This window comes from Macaca fascicularis, chromosome 10, assembly GCF_037993035.2.
Source record: "Macaca fascicularis isolate 582-1 chromosome 10, T2T-MFA8v1.1".
Taxonomy (NCBI): Eukaryota; Metazoa; Chordata; class Mammalia; order Primates; family Cercopithecidae; genus Macaca; species Macaca fascicularis.
The window spans coordinates 100,355,035-100,375,318 of record NC_088384.1 but is presented as its reverse complement, the minus strand read 5'-3'; the positions used below and the strand labels follow the sequence as shown (position 1 = coordinate 100,375,318).

At 45.5% G+C, this 20,284-nt stretch overlaps 2 protein-coding genes across 5 annotated transcripts in view; one reads left to right on the top strand and one right to left on the bottom strand.

The window, feature by feature from the left end:
* OSER1 (oxidative stress responsive serine rich 1) overlaps positions 1–20,284 on the top strand; it is a 104,129-nt gene that overhangs the window by 12,744 nt on the left and 71,101 nt on the right. The gene's annotated exons all lie outside the window — the stretch shown is intronic.
* The window catches only part of GDAP1L1 (ganglioside induced differentiation associated protein 1 like 1), a 32,290-nt gene continuing 26,445 nt past the window's right edge, over positions 14,440–20,284 (bottom strand). For all 3 annotated transcript variants that reach the window (XM_045362998.1, XM_045362997.1, XM_074005389.1), the window contains one exon: positions 14,440–14,810. In XM_045362998.1, coding sequence (XP_045218933.1) covers positions 14,467–14,810 — 344 coding nt within the window. In that variant the 3' untranslated portion in view covers positions 14,440–14,466. The remainder of the gene's footprint in view (positions 14,811–20,284) is intronic.

Below are 20,284 nucleotides of genomic sequence, written 5' to 3'. Positions count from 1 at the left end.
CACTTGCCATGTCTTCTCTGTCAGGGTGTGGCTGCCCAGGGCATGTGCATCTGGGGTTGGGAGTGCCTAGGAGGTAGGTGGGTGGGAGCCACCTCTAGTTAGTCTCTTAATTTCTAAAGATATTGGGGGCTGAGTGCAGTGGCTCACACCTGTAATCCCAGCACTTTGGGAGGCCGAGGTGGGTCACTTGAGGTCACGAGTTCGAGACCAGCCTGGCCAACATGGTGAAACCCCGTCTCTACTGAAAATACAAAAATTAGCCAGGCACAGTGGCACATGCTTGTAATCCCGGCTACTCAGGAGGCTGAGGCAGGAGAATCGCTTGAATCCTGGAGGTGGAGGTTGCAGTGGCCTGAGATGGCGCCACTGCACTGTAGCCTGGGCGACAGAGTGAGACTCCATCTCAAAAACAAAAAACAAAAAAAAAGAAAGAAAGAAAAAGTTATTGGGGCCCTGCCCTAACAAGCTGCTGTTGCTAATTTCCCACCCTCCACTCCTCTCAACCCTTCCTGCCTTCTGCTTGCATTTCCTGATCATGCTCCATCTGCCAGGCACCCGCTGTGCTGCTGGGAGTGATGTGGAGTGAATGGACGGGGACATAAGTGGACTCTCATCTGGAGTTATTAGAAGCACTCGACCTGGAGCCAAGCGGACCACCTTCCAGTTCTGCCAATCAGCTCCTCAGCTGTGTGATCTTGGGCAAATCACTTAGTTTTTCTGAGCTGGTTACTCAACTACGAAGTGAGGACAATACTTTCTGCTGCACTAGGCTTTAATTGTCTTTTTTTTTTTGACAGAGTTTTTTTATGTAAATTTCAGAGTGCAATAGTTAGTAGTCAATGAACGGAAGCTATTATCATCAGCTCCATTTCAGAGATGAGAAAACTAAGGCCTTTGGGTAATGTAAGTTGCTAGAAAGGAACCAAACAGGTCTTTGGAGATAGGCTGATGTGATCTGGGCAATTGAGTCTGTGACTTTGGCAGTGAAGAACCAACGAGCTAAAGAAAATATGCCCTTTAGAAGCCCCTACTGCCCTCCCCAGCAGGAATCCTGTAATAACGGAAAGACCTTTCTTAACAGTCTAAACTTTGGGGACACCTGCTACCACAGTCCTGGCAGTGTTGTCCATCTTCATGACTACTGAACTCTGATAGCCCCCATCCTTTTCATTTCTGAAGCACCTGATGGCAACTCATAGAAGACTAGGCAGCTGACGGATTTCTGAGTAAATGCCTGTGTATTGACATTTCCTGTCTCCCACTCGATTTTCTCCATCATGTTCTGAGAGACGGAATGGGACCAGGAGCCAGGCATGGTGGTGCACGCCTGTAGTTCCAGCAACTCAGGAGGCTGAGGTGGGAGGATCACTTGAGCCCATACGTTTGAGGCTGCAGTGAGCTATGATCTCACCACTGCACTGTAGCCTGGGTAACAACAGAGTCAGACTCTGTCTCTCAAAAATAAAAATAAAAATAATGGGACCAGGGAAAGGACTCCTGGAGCTCTGTCCCTCTTACAGTGAGATCCTGACCAAACCAGACATCACCCCATGCAGGGCCTTGGTGTCCCATATGTAGAACAGGTGGGTGAGGGGTTTCTAATGTCTTCCAGCCCATACTGAGTCTGCCATTTTCTCTCTTTCTCTTTCTTTCTTTCCCTTCCTTCCTTCCTTCCTTCCTTTCCTTCTTTCTTTCTTTCTTTCTTTCTTTCTTTCTTTCTTTCTTTCTTTCTTTCTTTCTTTCTTTCTTTCTTTCTTTCTCTTTCTTTCTTCTCTTTCTTTCTCTCTCTTTATTTCTCTCTCTCTCTTTCTCTTTCTTTCTCTCCTTCTTTCCTTTCTCCCCCCCTCCCTCCTTCCTTCCTTCCTCCCCCTTCCCTCCTTCCTTCCTTCCTCCCTCCCTTCTGTCTCTCTCTGTTCCTTCCTTTCTCCCTTCCTTCATCTTTCTTTCTTTCTTTCTCTTTCTCTCTTTCTTTCTTTTCTTTCTTTCTTTTCTTTCTTTCTTTCTTTTTCTTTCTTTCTTGCTTTCTCTTTCTCTCTTTCTCACTCTCTCTCTCTTTCTCTCTTTCTCTCTCTTTTAGATGGAATCTCGCTCCTGTTGCCCAGGCTGGAGTGCACTGGTGCAATCTCGGCTCACTGCAACCTCTGCCTCCCGGTTCAAGCAATTCTCCTGCCTCAGCCTCCCCCTAGTAGCTGGGGTTACAGGCACGCATCACCATGCCTGGCTAACTTTTGTATTTTTAGTAGAGACAGGGTTTTACTATGTTGGCCAGGTTGGTCTCAAACTCCTGACCTCAGATGATCCACCCACCTTGGCTTCCAAAAGTGTTGGGATTACAGGCATGAGCCACCACACCCAGCCAGAGTCTACCATTTTCTCCAGCAGTCTACCTGATCTTCTTCTCATTCACAGTTATTCCTTATGCTAGAGGCTGCTAGCTGTCCACGAAAATCTGTTCTCTTCTTCCTTAGCAATAGACTACCCAGTCAGAGAATACGTTTCCCAGCCTCCTTTGCAGCTGAGTGAGGCCCTCCATTCTTACCATTGGAATGTGAGCAGAAGTGATACGTTACTCTTTCTCTTCATGCAGATATCCTTAGAAAAGCTACAGTGTATTGGCTATTTAATGGAAAAAACTCAGTTGGGCAACAGTCTTTCCACAGGTTCTAGGAAGAGTTGCCAGCTCTTCTAACAACTGAAGACCCTCCCTGTCTCCAAACCGAGATGGGAGTTTCTCTGTCTTTGCTGTGGGCAGTCATCTCCAAATCTCAGCAGGACCAAACCAACCTCCCCCTCTTCCTGCTGATCAGTATTTCACTTATTGTTCTGGCCAAAATTGCTTTCCATCCTGCTTCCAGAGTTCCTCTTACCTTCAAGCAATATTGTTCTCTTCTTCAGCCCCAAAGCTGGAGGCCCCCTGGGGTTGGGGACTGGGTCCTATTTAATGACTGGCCCAGGGTAGGTGCTTCAGGAGTGTTTGTGAATGGATTCTCCTCCTCGTCCTCCTGCTAGGGATCCCAAGTCCAGGGCAAGGCTAATCTGCTTCTGCTCCAGCAGACAGAAGAGGCTGACTCGAAGCATCCTCCCAGCTCTAATCCTTGACCTCCCCCCAAATAGGCATCTCTGCTTTCTCCCTGGAAGTGAAATGGTCAAAACACCTGTCAGAGAGTCAAGAGAGCTGTACTCAGATCTGATTCTACCCTGACTTTGTGAGCAACCTTGGGTGAGCTGTTTAATCTCTCTGAGCTTCAACTTCTTCATCTGAACGAGGAGTATGTGTAACACTCTGCGCCCTTTCCACACCTTAGGGTGGTCTTCAGGGTCAAATGTTTGTGACGGTGCTTGAAAGCACCACGATAATCGCTTTAGGATGGTTTCCTCAGAAACAGACTCTGAGATGAGATTTACATTTAGAAGGTTTATTGGGAAGTGCTCTTGGAAACATCACCTGCAAGGGAGTGAGACACGCAGGGAAGGGCAGAGAGAGAAGTTGAACTATGACTCAGTTGTTCCAGAACCTTAGCCGATCCTGTGGAGAGTCGTGGGTCTGGGATGGCCCTTCAGAGATGTCCTAAATTGAAGTAAGAAGGGTCAGACCTTTCTATCTCTGTACCTACCAGTCGTTGGATGTGAGCTACCCTTAGGGAAGTGGAGTAACCTTGAATGAGACAGCTCCCTTCAGCTGAAGCAGTGTCCCAAGAGGGACTCAGCTGTGAGCCATTAACAGCCAATCCTCCCAGTCACTGGGGAAACAAAGGTGGCAGTCCCAGTACCTATTACAACAACAATATTAATAATCCATGCAACTGTAATAATAACTGGAATAGTAACATTCCATTGCAAATGTATAGCACTTGATTAATTTATAAAGTAATGTCAGAATCATTATCTTCGTTCCTCACCCTAATCTGCTGAGGTAAGTAGGGGATGAATTTTTAACCTTGTATTTAAAAGGTTAAATACAATATCTTGTATTTAACAAGAGGTGAGGGACCTGAAGTTCAGCAAGGTTAGTGTCCTGGGTGATGTCCATTGCCTCTGATCTCCACCCTTCCCCTCCGCATGCTCCTCTGTATCCCCAGGATGGGAAGCCTACCTTGTGCATTTCTCATCCTGCTTTCCTTTGGGCTCTGCCAGTGGAAGACACTGGTGGAGACTGGGAGGTGGAGGAAACAAGGACATTTTTAATTTTTTCTCTGATTCTAGAAATGGGCTCTGACAGTGGCAGTGGGTGACTGAAGGTGACTGTAGATGGTCCTGGGCTCTAACAATATGAAAAGCATTTTAGCAAGCAACAGGAGTGGGGGTTTCCAGGTTTTCTTTCAGCAGCAGTGGTGAAGTTCCATGAGCTTCAGTAGCGACAGCAGTGCCCCCAGTCATGCAGTAGCAATGGCAGGCTCATGGGCTCCATTCCATTATTCAGATACATTCTGGACCCCTGTGGGTGAACTCAGATGAATCTGCCAACCTTGAACCTCCAAATCAACCCGGGCCCTCGTTAACAGTGGAAGCAGCCCTCCCCCTCTTCTGAGAAGATCATTCTTTTGCTTGAAGACTTGTAATGACCTCATCCAAGACAGTTTCCTTGCAAGGGGGTGCCTCATCTCAAGGCCAACTCCAGCACTCTTCACTGGTTCCAGACCCACACATGCCCCAGGAGAGCAAGTTCAGAGTCTGACCCAGAAGAGAGTCTATGACACCAAATAATAAAAATGCTTTGTTGATGTATATTGACAGAGACCTGGGGGAGTATGTGTGGCAATGAAATATGAAGATGCCAGACCAAGAAGAATAAACCATGTTAGGCTGGGTTAAATTTATGGACATTCATGCATTTTCTGGAGAGTCTAGATTTAATATGTTATCTCAGCATTCGCAAGTGATTCTAATGGTTTCCTGGATTGATTAACTGAAACTTGGACTTGGTGGTGGTCTACGTTCATTGAAGTTGAGATGCCAGAATTTTCCTAAGATACTGTTAGGGGAGGAATTCAAAGTTTTAAGGAAATGGAAATGTTCGGATGGATTTACTATGTGTGGTTTTAAAAAATATCATGGGGTAACATCTTTCTTTTTTAATTTTAATTTTAATTTTTTTGAGACAAGGTCTCACTATGTTGCCCAGGCTGGTCTGAAACTCCTGGCCTCAGTTGGTCCTCTCATCTCAGCTTCCAGAGTAGCTAGGATTACAGGCACCCCACCACACCCAGTCGTTATGTATGACTTGACGCTGACCCTATCAGCTACTTTAAATCCACCAGGAGGGCCCTGAGGACACTCCCTTCACTAAGGCATTGAGCAAGCACTGGCAAAGAAAGCACTAGTACCATTCAAAAGCCTGGAGTACTTTCCTTTATAGCCAGGTGTGACAGTGGGAAGTGCTGCCACTGAAATGGGCTTCCTGGTTTTGATGAGGAGTGGCAGAGTCTAAGTGGCAGCACTTACTGCCAGAAATGAGTTGGGTGCAAATACTCCACCATGGCAGCAGAGCCATAGCAACCACTGGAATATTTTGACCCACAGGGACTTTTACTGGAGGTAAATTCATCATATTGTCCCTAGAAATCAAACATTTGAGCAGTTTACTAAAGTCTTACTTGCTCTGTATAGTCAGAAAAACTTTGGGTCCAGTGAGCAGAGACCTAACTTTAAGTGGAGATACGGTTTGGCTGTGTCCCCACCAAAATCTCATTTTGAATTCCCACGTGTTGTGGGAGGGACCCAGTGGGAGGTAATTGAATCATGGAGGCAGGTCCTTCCCGTGCTGTTCTTGTGATAGTAAGTCTTACAAGACTTGATGGTTTTGAAAAACTGGAGTCTCCCTGCACAAAGCTCTCTCTTTGCCTGCTGCCATCCATGTAAGCATGCCATCCATGCTTCTCCTTGCTTTCCACTGTGGTTGTGAGGTTTCTCTAGCCACGTGGAACTGTTAGTCCAATTAAACCTCTTTCCTTTGTAAATTGCCCAGTCTTGGCTATGTCTCTATCAATAGTGTGAAAACAGACTAATGAAGTGGTGAAACAGGCTCACCATGCACTGGCTACCAACTTGTCTGAATCCGATGGGACAGAACACTCATATTCACAAGTTACATGAAGCAGATTTATTAGTTACAGATCGGCAGCAAAGGACAACAGAAGCCTGGTCCCCCAAGCCTCAGGAATGCTGCCCAAGGTGGATAATGTCTTGACTGTGTATGCCTCACTTGCACTGCAGCAGTGGGAACCTGGAAGTAGCTTGGCTTGGGTTTTATGCCCCAGGGCAATGTGATCACTGAGCTAAAGCACTGAAGGGCATCCTGTTCTGGGTGGGCTTTGGGGGGATTGGAACAGAGCCCAGGAAGTTCTAGCTAGTTCCTTCTTATGTGAAGATATTACATTCCAGCACATTCTACTGTTATTTTAGAGAATTGTAAACACGAAAGTGGGGAGGACTGGGTCAGTCCAAGGACACCCAGAGAACTGTCCTGCGGAAGTGACCTGCAGAAGTAATCTCTTACCCAGTTGAGTGTCCTGGGGCCCATGAAATGTAGGGAAGGCTAGATCTCCTTGAGAAAAGTTCCTGTGACTGTCACAAGTATAAACTATCTTCCTTTAAGCTCTTCGGAGAAGCCTGACACTTACCTGGGTGTATCCCAGAGAAAAGGAAGAAATTTCAAGAAAGAGAGAAATACCCAGAGCTTTCAAGGTATATTCTACACTGGCTCTGAGTTGAAGCTACTCCCTGGGGACCTAAAATGCTACTGAAATCAAAAGCAGGGCTTATTTCCAAACTCATTTTATGAGATCAGTATTACCCTCATACCAAAACCAGACAAAGACACATTAAAAAAAAAAAAAAAAAAGAAAAGAAAACTACAGGTCAGTATCCCTGATGAACATTGATGTAAAAATCCTCAACAAAATACTAGCAAAAAGAATTCAACAACACATTAAAAAGATCATTAATCATGACCAAGTGGGAGTCATCCCAGGGATGCAAGGATGGTTCAGCATATGCAAATCAACCAGTGTGATACATTATATCAATAGAATGAAGGACAAAACCACATGACAATTTCAACTCATTCTGAAAAAGCTTTTGAAAAATTCAACAACCCTTCATGATAAAAAACCTCAAAAAACAGGATAGAAGGAACGAACATATCTCAACACAATAAAAGCCATGTATGGCAGATGCACAGCCAGTGTCATACTGAATGGGGAAAAACTGAAAGCCTTTAAGATCTAGAACAAGACAAGGGTGCCCACTTTCACCACTGTTATACAACTAGTACTGGAAGTCCTAGCTAGAGCAATTAGACAAAAGAAAGACATAATGAGCATCCAAATTGGAAAGGAAGAAGTCAAATTATCCTTGTTGGCAGATAAGATGAGCTTATATTTGGAAAAAACAAAAGACTCCACCAAAAAACTATCACAACTGATAAATTTAGAACTGATAAGTTGCAGGATGCAAAATCAACATACAAAAACCAGTGGCATTTCTGTATGCCAACAGCAAACAATCTGCAAAAGAAATCAAGAAAATAATCTCATTTACAATAGCTACAAGTAAAATAAAATACCTGAAAATTAATTTAACCAAAGAAGTGAAAGATCTCTATAATGAAAACTACAAAACATTGATGTAACAAGTTGAAGAGGACATACCAAAAAAAGGGAAATATATTCCATGTTCATAGATTGGAAGAATTAATACTGTTTAAATGTCCATACTGCCCAAAGCAATATACAGATTCAATGCAATCCCTATCAAAATACCAATGACTTTCTTCACAGAAATAGAAAAAATAATCCTAAAATTTATATGGAACCACGAAAGATCCAGAATAGCCAAAGCTATCCTAAGCAAACAGAATAAAACTGGAGAAATCACATTACCTGACTTCAAATGATACTGTAACCAAAATAGCATGGTACTGGCATAAAAACAGACAGATAGACCAATGGGAAAGAATAGAGAACCCAGAATTAAATCAGTACATCTACACTGAATTAATTTTCAACAAGGGTGTCAGCACTAAAAGGCCGGGCATGGTAGCTCACGCCTGTAATCTCAAAATTTGGGGAAGCCAAGGCAGGAGGATTGCTTGAGTGTAGGAGTTTGAGACCAGCTGGGGCAACATAGTGAGACCTTGTTTCTACAAACAAAATTTTAAAATAAAAATACTAAAGAGGCCAGGCACAGTGGCTTATGCCTGTAATCCCAGCACTTTGGGAGGACGAGGTGGGGAGATCACTTGAGGTCAGAAGTTTGAGACCAGCCTGGCCAACGTGGTGAAACCTGTCTCTACTAAAAATACAAAAAATTAGCCAGGTGTGGTGGTACATGCCTGTAGTCCCAGCTACTCGGGAGGCTGAGGCAGGAGAATCACTTGAACCTGGGAGGCAGAGTGAGCTGAGATCGTATCACTGCACTCCAGCCTGGGTAACAAAGTGAGACTCCATCTCAAACAAAAAACTAAAGAATATAATTGGATTGTTTGTAAGACAAAGAAAGGATAAATTCTTGAGGTGATAGATACCCCATTTGCCCTGTTATAATTATTATGCATTGTATTCCTGTATCAAAGTGTCTCATGTACCCCATACATACCACAGAAATGTAAAAGTAAATAAATTAACAAATAATTTTTAATGAGGCTTATTGGGATTAGGTGATAAATGGAGTTTTGGTTTGAAACCATCTCATAGTGAGTGGACCAGTGGCTCTGTGAACCCAGCTGTGATTTTTACCCCAGGTCCTGCATATGTTATTGGAACAAACAAATTTAACAACTAGCAGAGCCTACACAGGTCTGCTTGACCCATGGAATGAGGACTACTTAGGGTAAAAGGGCCAAGAGAAAGCTCCTGGAACTTCACACCACCACCACCTCACACACTAGACTAGTAAACTAAAAGCAATACTGTAAAAGGGATGGGTCCAGAAGAAGGATAAGGTTTTACTGTGAACCCCGTCAGGTGGTAATTCAAACTGCAGTTTTTTCAGATGTGGTTTCTTTATTAATGCAAATCAACACAGTCTTCAGCACTTTGTATCCAGCTCTTGGTCTAGAAAACGTTTATTCTATACATCAAATTAATAAGAATCACCAAAAGTCTTTTTTGTGTGTGTGTGTGATGAAGTTTTCTCTGTCACTGAGGTTGGAGTGCAGTGGCGCAATCTCAGCTCACTGCAACCTCTGCCTCCTGGGTTCAAGCAGTTCTCCTGTCTCAGCCTCTCGAGTAGCTGGGATTACAGGCACATGCCACCACGCCCAGCTAGTTTTTGTATTTTTAGTAGAGATGGGGTTTTACCATATTTGTCAGGCTGGTCTCAAACTCCTGACCTCAGGTGGATCCACCTGCCTCGGCCTCCCAAAGTGCTGGGATGACAGGTGTGAGCCACCGTGCCCAACCTTATTTGCTTTTACTTAACAGGGCAGTAGCATATCACTTTCTTCCACGGAACTATATCAGCTTTTCTTTTTCTATCATCTAGTATGTAGAGACCTTGATCATCTTGATTATCTATAACAAAACATTGATCCACTACATTGATGACATCATGCTGTAACTAATGAGCAGGACGCATCAAGTACACCAGATGATTCACTAAGATCCAGGCTCGTCAGAGGGTGGCATGTAAACCCTATGAACATTCAGAGTCCTGGAAGCTTGGCAAAGTTTTTAGCAACCCAGGGATCTAGGAAATGTCAGGATATCCCAACCAAGTGAAAGATAAGTTGCTGCACCTCCTACTAAGAAAAAGGCACAATTGGTGGCCCTCTTTGGATTTGGGAGGCAACATACACCCATTTGTTTTTATTTTTGTCTTTGTTTTTGGTGGGAGTGTTACTAAATTGACCAGTCTGGTCTCGAACTCCTGAGCTTGAGTGATCCTCCTGCCTCAGCCTCTAAAGTAGCTGGGATTACAGGCATGTGCCACTGTACCTGGCAGTACATCCATTTGTGTACACTGCTCCAAACCATTTACTGAATAACCCATAAGACTGCCAGTTTTGAATGGATCCCAAAGCAAATTCAGGCTGCCGTGTAAGATGTTCTGCGAGTTCAGCCTTATGACCTAGCAGATCCAGTGGTGTTTAAATCACCTGTGACATAGGCATCCGGTATGGAGCTTCCAGCAAGCACTAATAGGAAAATCTCAGTGCACATCCCTAGGACTTGGAACAAAGTCATGTCATCTTCTGCAAACAATAATGGTCCTCTTGAGAAATAACATCTGGCTTTCTACTGGGCCCTGGTAGAGACTGCACACCTGACCAGGAGACACCAGGTGACTATGCAACCTGATCTCCCCATCATGAACTGGGTATCATCTGATCCATCAAGCCATAAAGCTAGGCATATACAGTAGCATCATTCTACCATCAAGTGAAAGTGACATAGCTCAGACGATGGCATCTATTTCACCACATTGCTGCATCTTCCTCAGTCAACACCAGAGGCCTTATGGCAAATGCCCCATAATCAGTTGATGGAGGAAGAAAAAACTCAGGCCTGGCACCACCTGGAAGTGGATAGTTGCAGCACTACAGAAATGCTCCGAAAGACGCAGAAGGCAAATCCTCGCAGTGAACAGAATTTCAAGCAGTATGTCTGCTTGTCTGCTCTATCAAGCTAGAGACAGAAGTCCAGGAATACAAATCTGTACATATTTGTGGGACGGATGGTTTGGGTGGATGCTCATGAACATGGAAAGAAGATTGGAAGATTGATAATAAGGAGCTCGGTGGGAGAAGGAATGTGGATGGACCCCTAACAATGGACACAGAATGGGAGGGTATTTGTGTCCTATGCACATGTTCCCCCAAACAGTACCCACTGCAGAGGAAACCATTGTTCAAGAAACCAATGGACAAGATGCCTTGTTCTGTAGCTGTCTGTCATTCTCTTTCCCCAGCCACTCTAGTGCTTGCTCAATAGGCTGATGTACAAAAGGGCCATGGTAATTGAGCTAGAGGTTATAGATGGATACAACAACACGGACTTCCTCTGATTAAGACTGATTTAGTGAATACCACTGCAGAGTGCCCAGTGTGCACAATTCCTAATATGACACCGCTCGCCATAGGAACCAGCTATCTGAGAGCAGATAGGTCACATTGAACCCCTTCCATCACAGAGGAAGCAGCAGTTTGTACTCACTTATTCTCTGTATGCGTTTGACTTCTCCGACCACTATATCCATGGACTTATGAATGCCTTGGTTCCAGTGTTGGTATTGCAGATAACATTGCTTCTGACCAAAGAGTTGCTATTACCACAAAAGAAATTCAGCAATGTAGTTATACCCATGGGATATTGTGGCCTTACCATGTACTCTCTTATCTAGAAGGAGCTGGTCTTATCGAATACTGAAATGACCTCTTGAAGACTGTTACGGTGACAGCCAGGAGACACTGCAATGTGGAGTGCTGTCCTACAGGATACAGTATGTACTTTGAACCAACCACAGTGCTGTTTCTCCCACTACCAGAGAACACGAGTCGAGTCTAGCAATGCTGAGGTGGAAGAGACTCTCACTATTATACAAATAACCCATTCCTAAAACTGTTGCTTCACATCCCTGAAGCTTTGGATTTTAATAGTTTAGAAATTATAGCTCCCAAGGGAGGAGTCCATCTATTGAGGAATAAATCAGTGGCTCAATTAAGTTAGAAGTTGAGACTGCCACTTGGCCATTTTGAGCTCCTCATACCCTTGAAACTGCAGGCAAAGTAGTGTGTTTCTCTACAGGCTGGGATGATTGAGCTGATTACCAGGGCTAAACTGGGTTACTCCTGCACAACGATAGCATGGAAGAATAGGGGATTGTCTGCGGTGCCACATAATACTTCCACATCCGATAGTAATGGAAGACTGTAGCAATCCAAGGACCACCAGAGTCTGAGTCATGTCACCAGGTAAAATACCCTAACTAACTGAGGTGCTGGCTGAGGGCAAAGAGAACCTAGAATAGCTAGTGAGAAAAGAGAAATTATAAATATCAACAGTGTCCTTGGAATCAATTACAGAAATGAGACCTATAGCAGTTCTGAGTATTTTCTTCTTTGCTTGGGGGTGTGTGTGTGTGTGTGTGTGTGTGTGTGTGTGTGTGTGTAATTGACTATAGGGAATGCTAGTGATGGTCACATTTATGTTTTCATCTGTATATTATAGTAGATTGAGGTATGGGTGTGATCTCTAGAGCTAGAGGAGGAATGAGAAGAGAATCCACCATTATCCAGAGCAATGTTACTGACTGATGGGGCTTTGTGAGTCTCATTTTTGGAGAGAGGGTTAGCACATCCTCACTGCAGGAAGGCAGTAGATCCTGTGAGGATTGAGTATGTTGTTGTTCTTGAGCAGAAATTGAATGAAGAATGGGGAGGATCTGTGTGAATGCTTGATTTTTTTGTTTGTTTGGTTTTTGAGATGGAGTCTCGCTCTGTCGCCAGGCTGGAGTGCAGTGGTGCGATCTCGGCTCACTACAACCTCCGCCTCCTGGGTTCAAGCGATTCTCGTGCCTCAGCCTCCTGAGTAGCTGGGATTACAGGCACGCGCCATCACACCCAGCTAATTTTTGTATTTTTAGTAGAGACGAGGTTTCACCATGTTGGCCAGGCTGGCCTCGAACTGCTGACCTTGTGATCTGCCCGCCTTAGCCTCCCAAAGTGCTAGGATTACAGGTGTGAGCCACTACACCCGACCTGTGTGAATGGTTGATTAGCCAAGGGGATGGATGGTGCCAGACAGTGTTCATGGTCTGTAAGTTCCACCTTTGCCCTGTCTTGGCCCTGGATGACTAAGCTTTCTTTTTACCTTGATGAAAAAGATGTGCAAATTCTTAATACTTTTTTTTTTTTTTGCAAAATAAAGTAAAACTATGCCTTATATTCTATACATTATACTCCTGATTTAATGTTACTTGGGCATTTAAAATACATTTTTCCCTCTGGGAAATTGGGGTGGGGGGCATGTGTCCTGGGTGCCCCCTGAGGTCCATATGTAGGTTTATTTTATTTTATTTTCTAGAGATGGGGTCTTGCTATGTTGCCCAGTCTTGTCTTGAACTCCTGGCCTGGAGCAATTCTCCCACCTTGGTCTCCCAAAGCACTGGGATTATAGATGTGAGTCACTACACCTGGCCCTTGCACAGGTTAATGAGAGCAAAGGGTTGTAAACATGCCCTGTAACCTGTAAAATGCTGTGCCTAAATGAGCTGGGTTGATGTTAAGGTCAGAGCCCTGGAAAGTCAATCTGGAAGCCAGCCCTAGACCCAGCAACTTGAGACTGGGAGTCAACTCTTGCTTGCTCTGGTGAAGAACTGAGACTGAAACCTCACATCTCTCCCCTTCTGGCTCCAGCGCTTGGCAATGAGAACTAGATGGACAACACAGGTTTAGAAATGAAAAGCAACTGCTCCTCCTGGATGCTTTATTGGGGCTTTCGGTGGTTTCTGTGCATGAGCGGCAGTGACACCAAGACCCTTTCCCAACATGCAAAAGGCACAGGAAAGTGAGACCCAACCGGGGTGGGTGGCGTGGATGCAGAGACTTCCCCCCTCCCCCCAGCTCCATGGCACGGTGTAGCACGGCGGCGACCCTGGGAGGGGGGGTATTGAAGGAGGTGGCTTGGGCGGAGGCTGGAAGGGGGACCTAGGTTTGTCCACCTCCAGATCCGCCCCTGCACTTGGGCTGGACTGACCTTCTGAGAGAGGGTCAACATGGCTTTTACTGAAAGTCCCACCTCACAGGATAGAAAAACTCAAGGTAGGAAGAGGATGATGGCTGCTGCCTTCAGAGATTTCTATTAACGCCAAACCCAACACATGGGCCAAATCTGAAGGGCAATGAGAGGGTGTGCTCATGGTGTCTGTCCCCACTGCGGCCTGGTTTTGGAGTGCCACTGCCTTGGCTCAAGCCAGTCCATGTCCAGGAGAAGCGTGAAGCCCCTTCTGATCTTCAGGGACCTCCCATGGGGTCTCCGGTTATCCAGCCCCATTCAGAGGTACCGGTTAGAGGAGTTGAGTCTTGATGTTGGCTTTGTCCTGTGGAAGAGTTCCCTGGGCAAGAGGGAAGGGGAGGCGAGGAGTCAGGCCCTCTGAGTCCCCAGCACCTCCCAGAATCTGGGCCCTGGTGGATGAAACATCCTGGGACTCATCTCAGATTCTAACCAGTCCCCACAGTTCCATCTTGAGACCTTGAATCGAAAGAAAAGGCATTCGTGTTTTGTTTCTGGTTTTTGTCTTTCTCTCTCTTGCTTCCTCTCTTTTAGTAGAGCCGTGGCCTTAAGTCACAGCATTGGCAATGTCTACTTCTAAACTATGGAATGTTTTCACACTGACGATATTATTACTCAGAACAAAGGGCGGGGAGGGCTGTCCAAGTGTTCATGAGACAGTGAGTTACTGAGAGCTCACGGGGAATCACACAGCACAGAGACACCGACAGTCAGACACCAAGCCCCAGGCCTGGCCCTAGATGTATTTTTTCTTGAGGTACCAGTAGGCAAAGTAGCCCATCCCGCCCAGGGAGCCCATGAGGAAGGACGCCCCAAAGAAGGATGGGGGTTTCCTCTTGACCAGCCGGAAAGCATTGGGGATGACGGCCGACAGCAGGGTGGTGTGGATGTCACCCAGGACTTTCCGGAAGGCAAAGCGTCTCTGGACCCTCTCAAAGAAGGACTGCAGGTTGGGCCGGCTGCCATCTTCCCAGTATTTCTTGGATAGTCCCAGGAACTTGAGGCGGTGCAGGGTGGCCCCCAGGAGGACATCAGCAAGGGTGAAGGCACAGCCACAGAGCCACAGCTCGCATTTCTGCCCTAGAGTGGAAGAGAGAGGAAGCAAGGGGATCAACCTCCCCTAACACGCACACTCACTTCTCTCTACGAGCTCCTCTGGCTTCTGCACCCCTGCCCCAGTATTTTCTGAGGGTTACTCATTCCTGTACAACTTCAGTGATTTTTGCCATATCCTTATGCTACTTCTATTATAATTTTTTTCTTTAAATTGACTTTTTTTTCTCTTTTCTTTTCTTATCCTCATTTTATAGCTGATACATCAGCTGACTTTTAAAGTGCAAATACGTGGCCAGGTGTGGTGGTTCACACCTGTAATCTCAGCACTTTGGGAGGGCAAGGTGAGCGGATCATTTGAGGTCAGGAGTTCAAGACCAGCCTGGCCACCATGGTGAAACCCCATCTATACTAAAAATATAAAAATTATCTGGGTGTGGTGGTGCACACCTGTAATCCCAGCTACTCAGGAGGCTGAGGCAGGAGAATTGCTTCAACCTGGGAGATGGAGGTTGCAGTGAGTCAAGACTGTGCCACTGCACTCTAGCCTGGGCGACAGAGCAAGACTCTATCTCAAATAAATAAAGTGCAAGTATGTGTCATGAAACTCCAGACACATAGGCAACTACCCCTTTGACAGCTTCATTTGGTGTACGCTCTGCATTTCAAACTCAAAATGGAATCCCTGATTGTCACCCCCAGAGCCACTATGCTCATCCCAATCTCAGTAATGGAACCTCCACCCTTGCGGTTGCTCTGCCCAAAATCCTCAGAGCCACCATGAATTCTCTTTTCTTCCTTCTTTTTTTTTTTTTTTTGAAATAGAGTCTTGCTGTGTCACCCAGGCTGGAGTGCAGTGGCACAATCTCAGCTCACTGCAACCTCCACCTGCCAGGTTCAAGCAATTCTCCTGCTTCAGCCTCCCTAGTAGCTGGGATTACAGACGTGCACCACCATGCCCGGCTAATTTTTGTATTTTTACTAGAGACAGGGTTTCACCATGTTGGCCAGACTGGTTTTGAACTCCTGTCCTCAGGTGATCTGCCCACCTCAGCCTCCCAAAGTGCTGGGATTACAGGCATGAGCCACTGCGCCCCGCCCCACCATGAATTCTCTTTCACCCCCCACATACAATTTGTCAGCAATTTCCAACAGTGTTATCTTCAAAATACATCCAGAATCTGATACCGCCTCTACTTGTACCGTCCTTGTCCAAACAACCATTGTCTTCTAAGTTATCATAATGTCCTTTTAAAAGTTCTCCGTTTCTGCCCTTGTCCCCTAGAATCTATTCTTGGCACAGCATCCAAAGTGGTCATGTTAAAATTTAAGTGTCGGATAACGTCACTTCTCCCTTCTCAAACCCCTCTAATGATGATGCACCTGTTGGGGCCAGAGTAAAAGCAGGAATCCTTCCAAGCCCTGTAAGGCCCTGTGTGATCTGGCCACCAGGTACCTTTCAGACCTCAGAGTCTGCTTCTCTCCTACTTCCTCACTCTTCTCCAGCCACATCAGACTCCTGTAGCTCCTCACATCTGGGACATTCCTACCACAGAGCCTTTGCCCTGGCTGTTCCCTCTGCCTCAGTCTTCTCCTGCACAGCCTCAGAGCTCATTCCTCTGCCTCCTTCACATCTTTACTCACATGCCATTTTCTCATGGGCTTCCCAGACCACCAATTTAAAATGGAAGTTTTGGCTGGGTGCCATGGCTCACACCTGTAATCCCAATCCCGACACTTTGGGAGGCCGAGATGTCTCTACTAAAAATACAAACATTAGCTGGGCATGGTGGCAGGTGCCTGTAATCCCAGCTTCTTGGGAGGCTGAGGCATGAGAATCACTTCAACCCAGGAGGCAGGGGTTGCAGTGAGCCAAGATTGTGCCACTGCACTCCAGCCTGGGCAACAAGAGCAAAACTCTGTCTCAAAATAAATAAAAATAAAAATAAAAATAAATGGAAGTTTTAAATGGAAATTATAAATTGGTGGTCTGTGAAGCCCAGGAGAAGCTGGCATGTGAGCAAAGATGTGAAGGAGGTGGAGGAAGACCTTACCCAGCAGTCACTCTCCCCTCCCCTGCTTTGTTTTCTTCCGCAGAACGTAGCGCAACATTTCACCATCTACTTGACATTCTCATTTTGTTTATTGTCTGTTGTCCTCTACTAGAGTGGAAACTCTATGAGGGCAGGGATTTTGGTCTGTCTTGTCTGTGGCTGTATCCTCTGCATCTAGAACTGTGCCTGGCGTACAATAGGTGCTCAATAAATCTTTACTGAATTATTGATGAATGAAAAAATAAACTGTATCATTAACTGTAGTATTAAATGCTTCGCTATAAACTATCTACAATGGTAAAAGTAAACATAACAAAAACAGAACAAAAGTAATTAAATTCCAGCTGGATACTACTGCCTGTCAAGGTCTCTGCACCCAAGACTTTCTCTCTCTTTTTCTTTCTTTTCTTCCTTCCTTCCTTTTTCTTTCTTTCTCTTTCTTTCTCTTTCTTTCTTTCTTTCTTTCTTTCTTTCTTTCTTTCTTTCTTTCTTTCTTTCTCTTTCTTTTTCTTTCTTTCTCTTTCTTTCTTTCTCTTTCTTTCCTTTCTTTCCTTTCTATCTTTCTTTCTTTCTTTCTTTCTTTCTTTCTTTCTTTCTTTCTCTCTCTCTCTCTCTCTTTCTTTCTTTCTTTCTTTCTCCTTCTTCCCTCCATCCCTCCCTCCCTGCTTGCTTGCTTTCTCTCTCTTTCTTTCTCTCTCTCTCTCTCTCTTTCTTTCTTTCGACAAAGTCTCACTCTGTCACCCAGGCTGGAGTGCAGTGGTGCAATCTCAGCTCACTGCAACCTCCACCTCCAGGGTTCAAACAATTCTTCAGCCTCAGCCTCCCAAGTAGCGGGCACTACAGGTGTGCACCACCATGCCTGGCTATTTTTTTTTTTTTTTTTTTTTTTGGTATTTTTTACTAGAGACAGGGTTTTGCCACATTGGCCAGGCTGGTCTCGAACTCCTGACCTTAGATGATCCGCCTGCCTCAGCGTCCCTAAGTGCTGGGATTACAGGTGTGAGCCACCATACCTGGCCTCATTTTGTTTTTAAGAAAGGAGCAGATATTAAACACATGTTATAAAGGGGTTAAGCACTAATATCTTACTAATACTCTTTCTTTGATGTAATCAAAAGAGGATAACTCTCACGACGTGGTTTTACATTATTTATCACCATGTTTTTGTGTCATCTAAATTTAGCCTGACTCTCGCATTTGGGATTAAGAAAGAAACAATTAGCCTCATTTTTAGGAAACACTTGTTTGTGCAATATTTTCTCCTAGTTGTTTTGACCTGAAATTCTGGAGCCCCTTTGGTCTCTTACATCGCCTCTTTGCTCAAAAATCTTTAATTCTCCCCACTGACTGCACCTTAATGTCCAAGTTCCTGTGCCTAGCTATTAAGCCCTTTCGAGAGTGAGTTTAGCTTTAATATACGTCTCTAATCTTGACTTCTCATGAATTGCCCATTGGTCCACTGTCTTCCCCAACAAGCTGCCCGCTTCAGCCTCCGGGCCTTTGTCCCTGCTGTACCCCATGCCCGAATGCCTCTCCCTTCCCTTCCTGTGAGGGCTGCTTTCCTGGGAGGCTTGCCTCTGCACCTTTGAACAGGTTGCTCCTTTCAGTTCAGGAATTCCATGAATCCAGTGCTCCCTACCATCAAAACCTGAGCCCCCTCCTTCCGCTCTGCATCTTCTGGGTCACGGATTCATTCATTCAGCAAGTGGTTACCTGGCAGTATGTGCTGGGCGTGAAGACATGACACAATACAATATCTCCCCTCAAGAGGGTCACCGTCACGGTGAAGGGCTAAAGTGTAATGCAGGCTCTCATCAGAAGGTTATCCGTGAATAGGTAACCTTCAAGGCACCTGATGAGGCCGGGCGCAGTGGCTCACATCACTCTCCCTTACTTTAGGAGGCTAAGGCAGGAGGATTGCTTGAGCACAGGAGTTTGAGACCAGCCTGGGCAACATGGCGAGACCCTCTTCTCTACAAAAAAAAATTAAAAATAGCCGAATTGGTAGCATGCATGCCTGTGGTACCAGCTACTAGGGAGGCTGAAAGAGGAGGTTGGCTTGATCCCGGAAGTTTGAGGTTGCAGTGAGCCTTTTTCACACCACTGCACTCCAGTCTGGGTGACAGAGTGAGACCCTGTCTCAAAAACAAACAACGAAGACACCTGATGGGCCCCCGAGGGGAGATAATGAGTTGGGAGTTAGTGATGCAGGCTCCAAGCTCAGAGAAGCACCGTCAATGTGGAGGTGGTATTTAAAGCCAGGAGAGTGGACAGTATCAGTATAGCCAGACTTGGAAATAGGGCAAGGGACTGAACCCTGGGTCCCCCCGCAAACTTTAGATATTGACACCAAGAGAAACCAGCAAAGATGACAAGAAGGAGTGGCCTTTGAGGTAGGAGAAGAACCAGGAGAGTGTGGCGTCCAGCAAGCCAACTTAGGACAGGGTTCTGAGGAGGAGACAGTGCTCAACTGTGTTCAAACGCTGTGTTGAGGTCAAATAGGAGGCCTGAGAACTGGTGACTGCGTTTACCGACTGGCGACCCTGGCAAGAGGAGCTGGAGTAGAATGCTGACTTAAAAGCCGGTTTGGAGGGAGTTCAAAGAGAAAGGGAGGAGAGGAATTGGAGACGGGGAACAAAGATCATTCTGCCACGGAGTTTTGCTAGAATGGGGAGGATGGGCCAGTAGTGAGATACAAGTCAAGAGCATTTTCATAAGCTGGGAGGAATAAAATAGCATGTGTTTGTGGATGATGCCGCAGAGAAGGGAAAGATTCTATGGGGAAGAGTGGATAGAATGACGGATGTGGTGTTCTTACAGGGATGAGAGTGGATGGGATCTGGTGCACTAGGACAGGGATTGGTTTTAAAGGACAACCCCTTCCATCCTTGGACAAGGACAAGAACAGTCCATCCCTGGTAACAAGAGAGCACATGTGCTACCGTATTTCATCAAATCTAAGTTACTATTAAATGTAAGTATCCAAAAGTAAGAAAGGAGAATCAAACTATTGACTGGAAGAAACATTCCAGTGTCAGAGACGCTAAGATGTGCTCTAACAAAGATGCATCTTAGAATTGCTAGATACAGTGCGTGGGTCATTGTGGGGATCAGAGCTGTGAAGATCTCTTTCTAATGCTTTGATTTTCTCCGTGACAGATTGCCTTACTTTTAATGGCCAAAACCACAATTATTTTTATGCTAACCTAAAGTGATCAGCTCTGAGTGAGGATGTGGAGGAGGTGGCTGGAGGGCTGAGGAGGAAGGAGAAGGCATAAAGGAGTCATCTAGAGAGTGAAGCGGGGAGGCCTGGGGCAGCATTGAGGTCACCTAAGGCTTACAATCATGAATACAAAGTAAGTCCCGCCAGCATCCTGCGTGTTTCTCCAGCCACATATAGGTTCACAGGTGAAGGTGCTGAGTAGGTGGAGAGCTGGGTTCAACAAG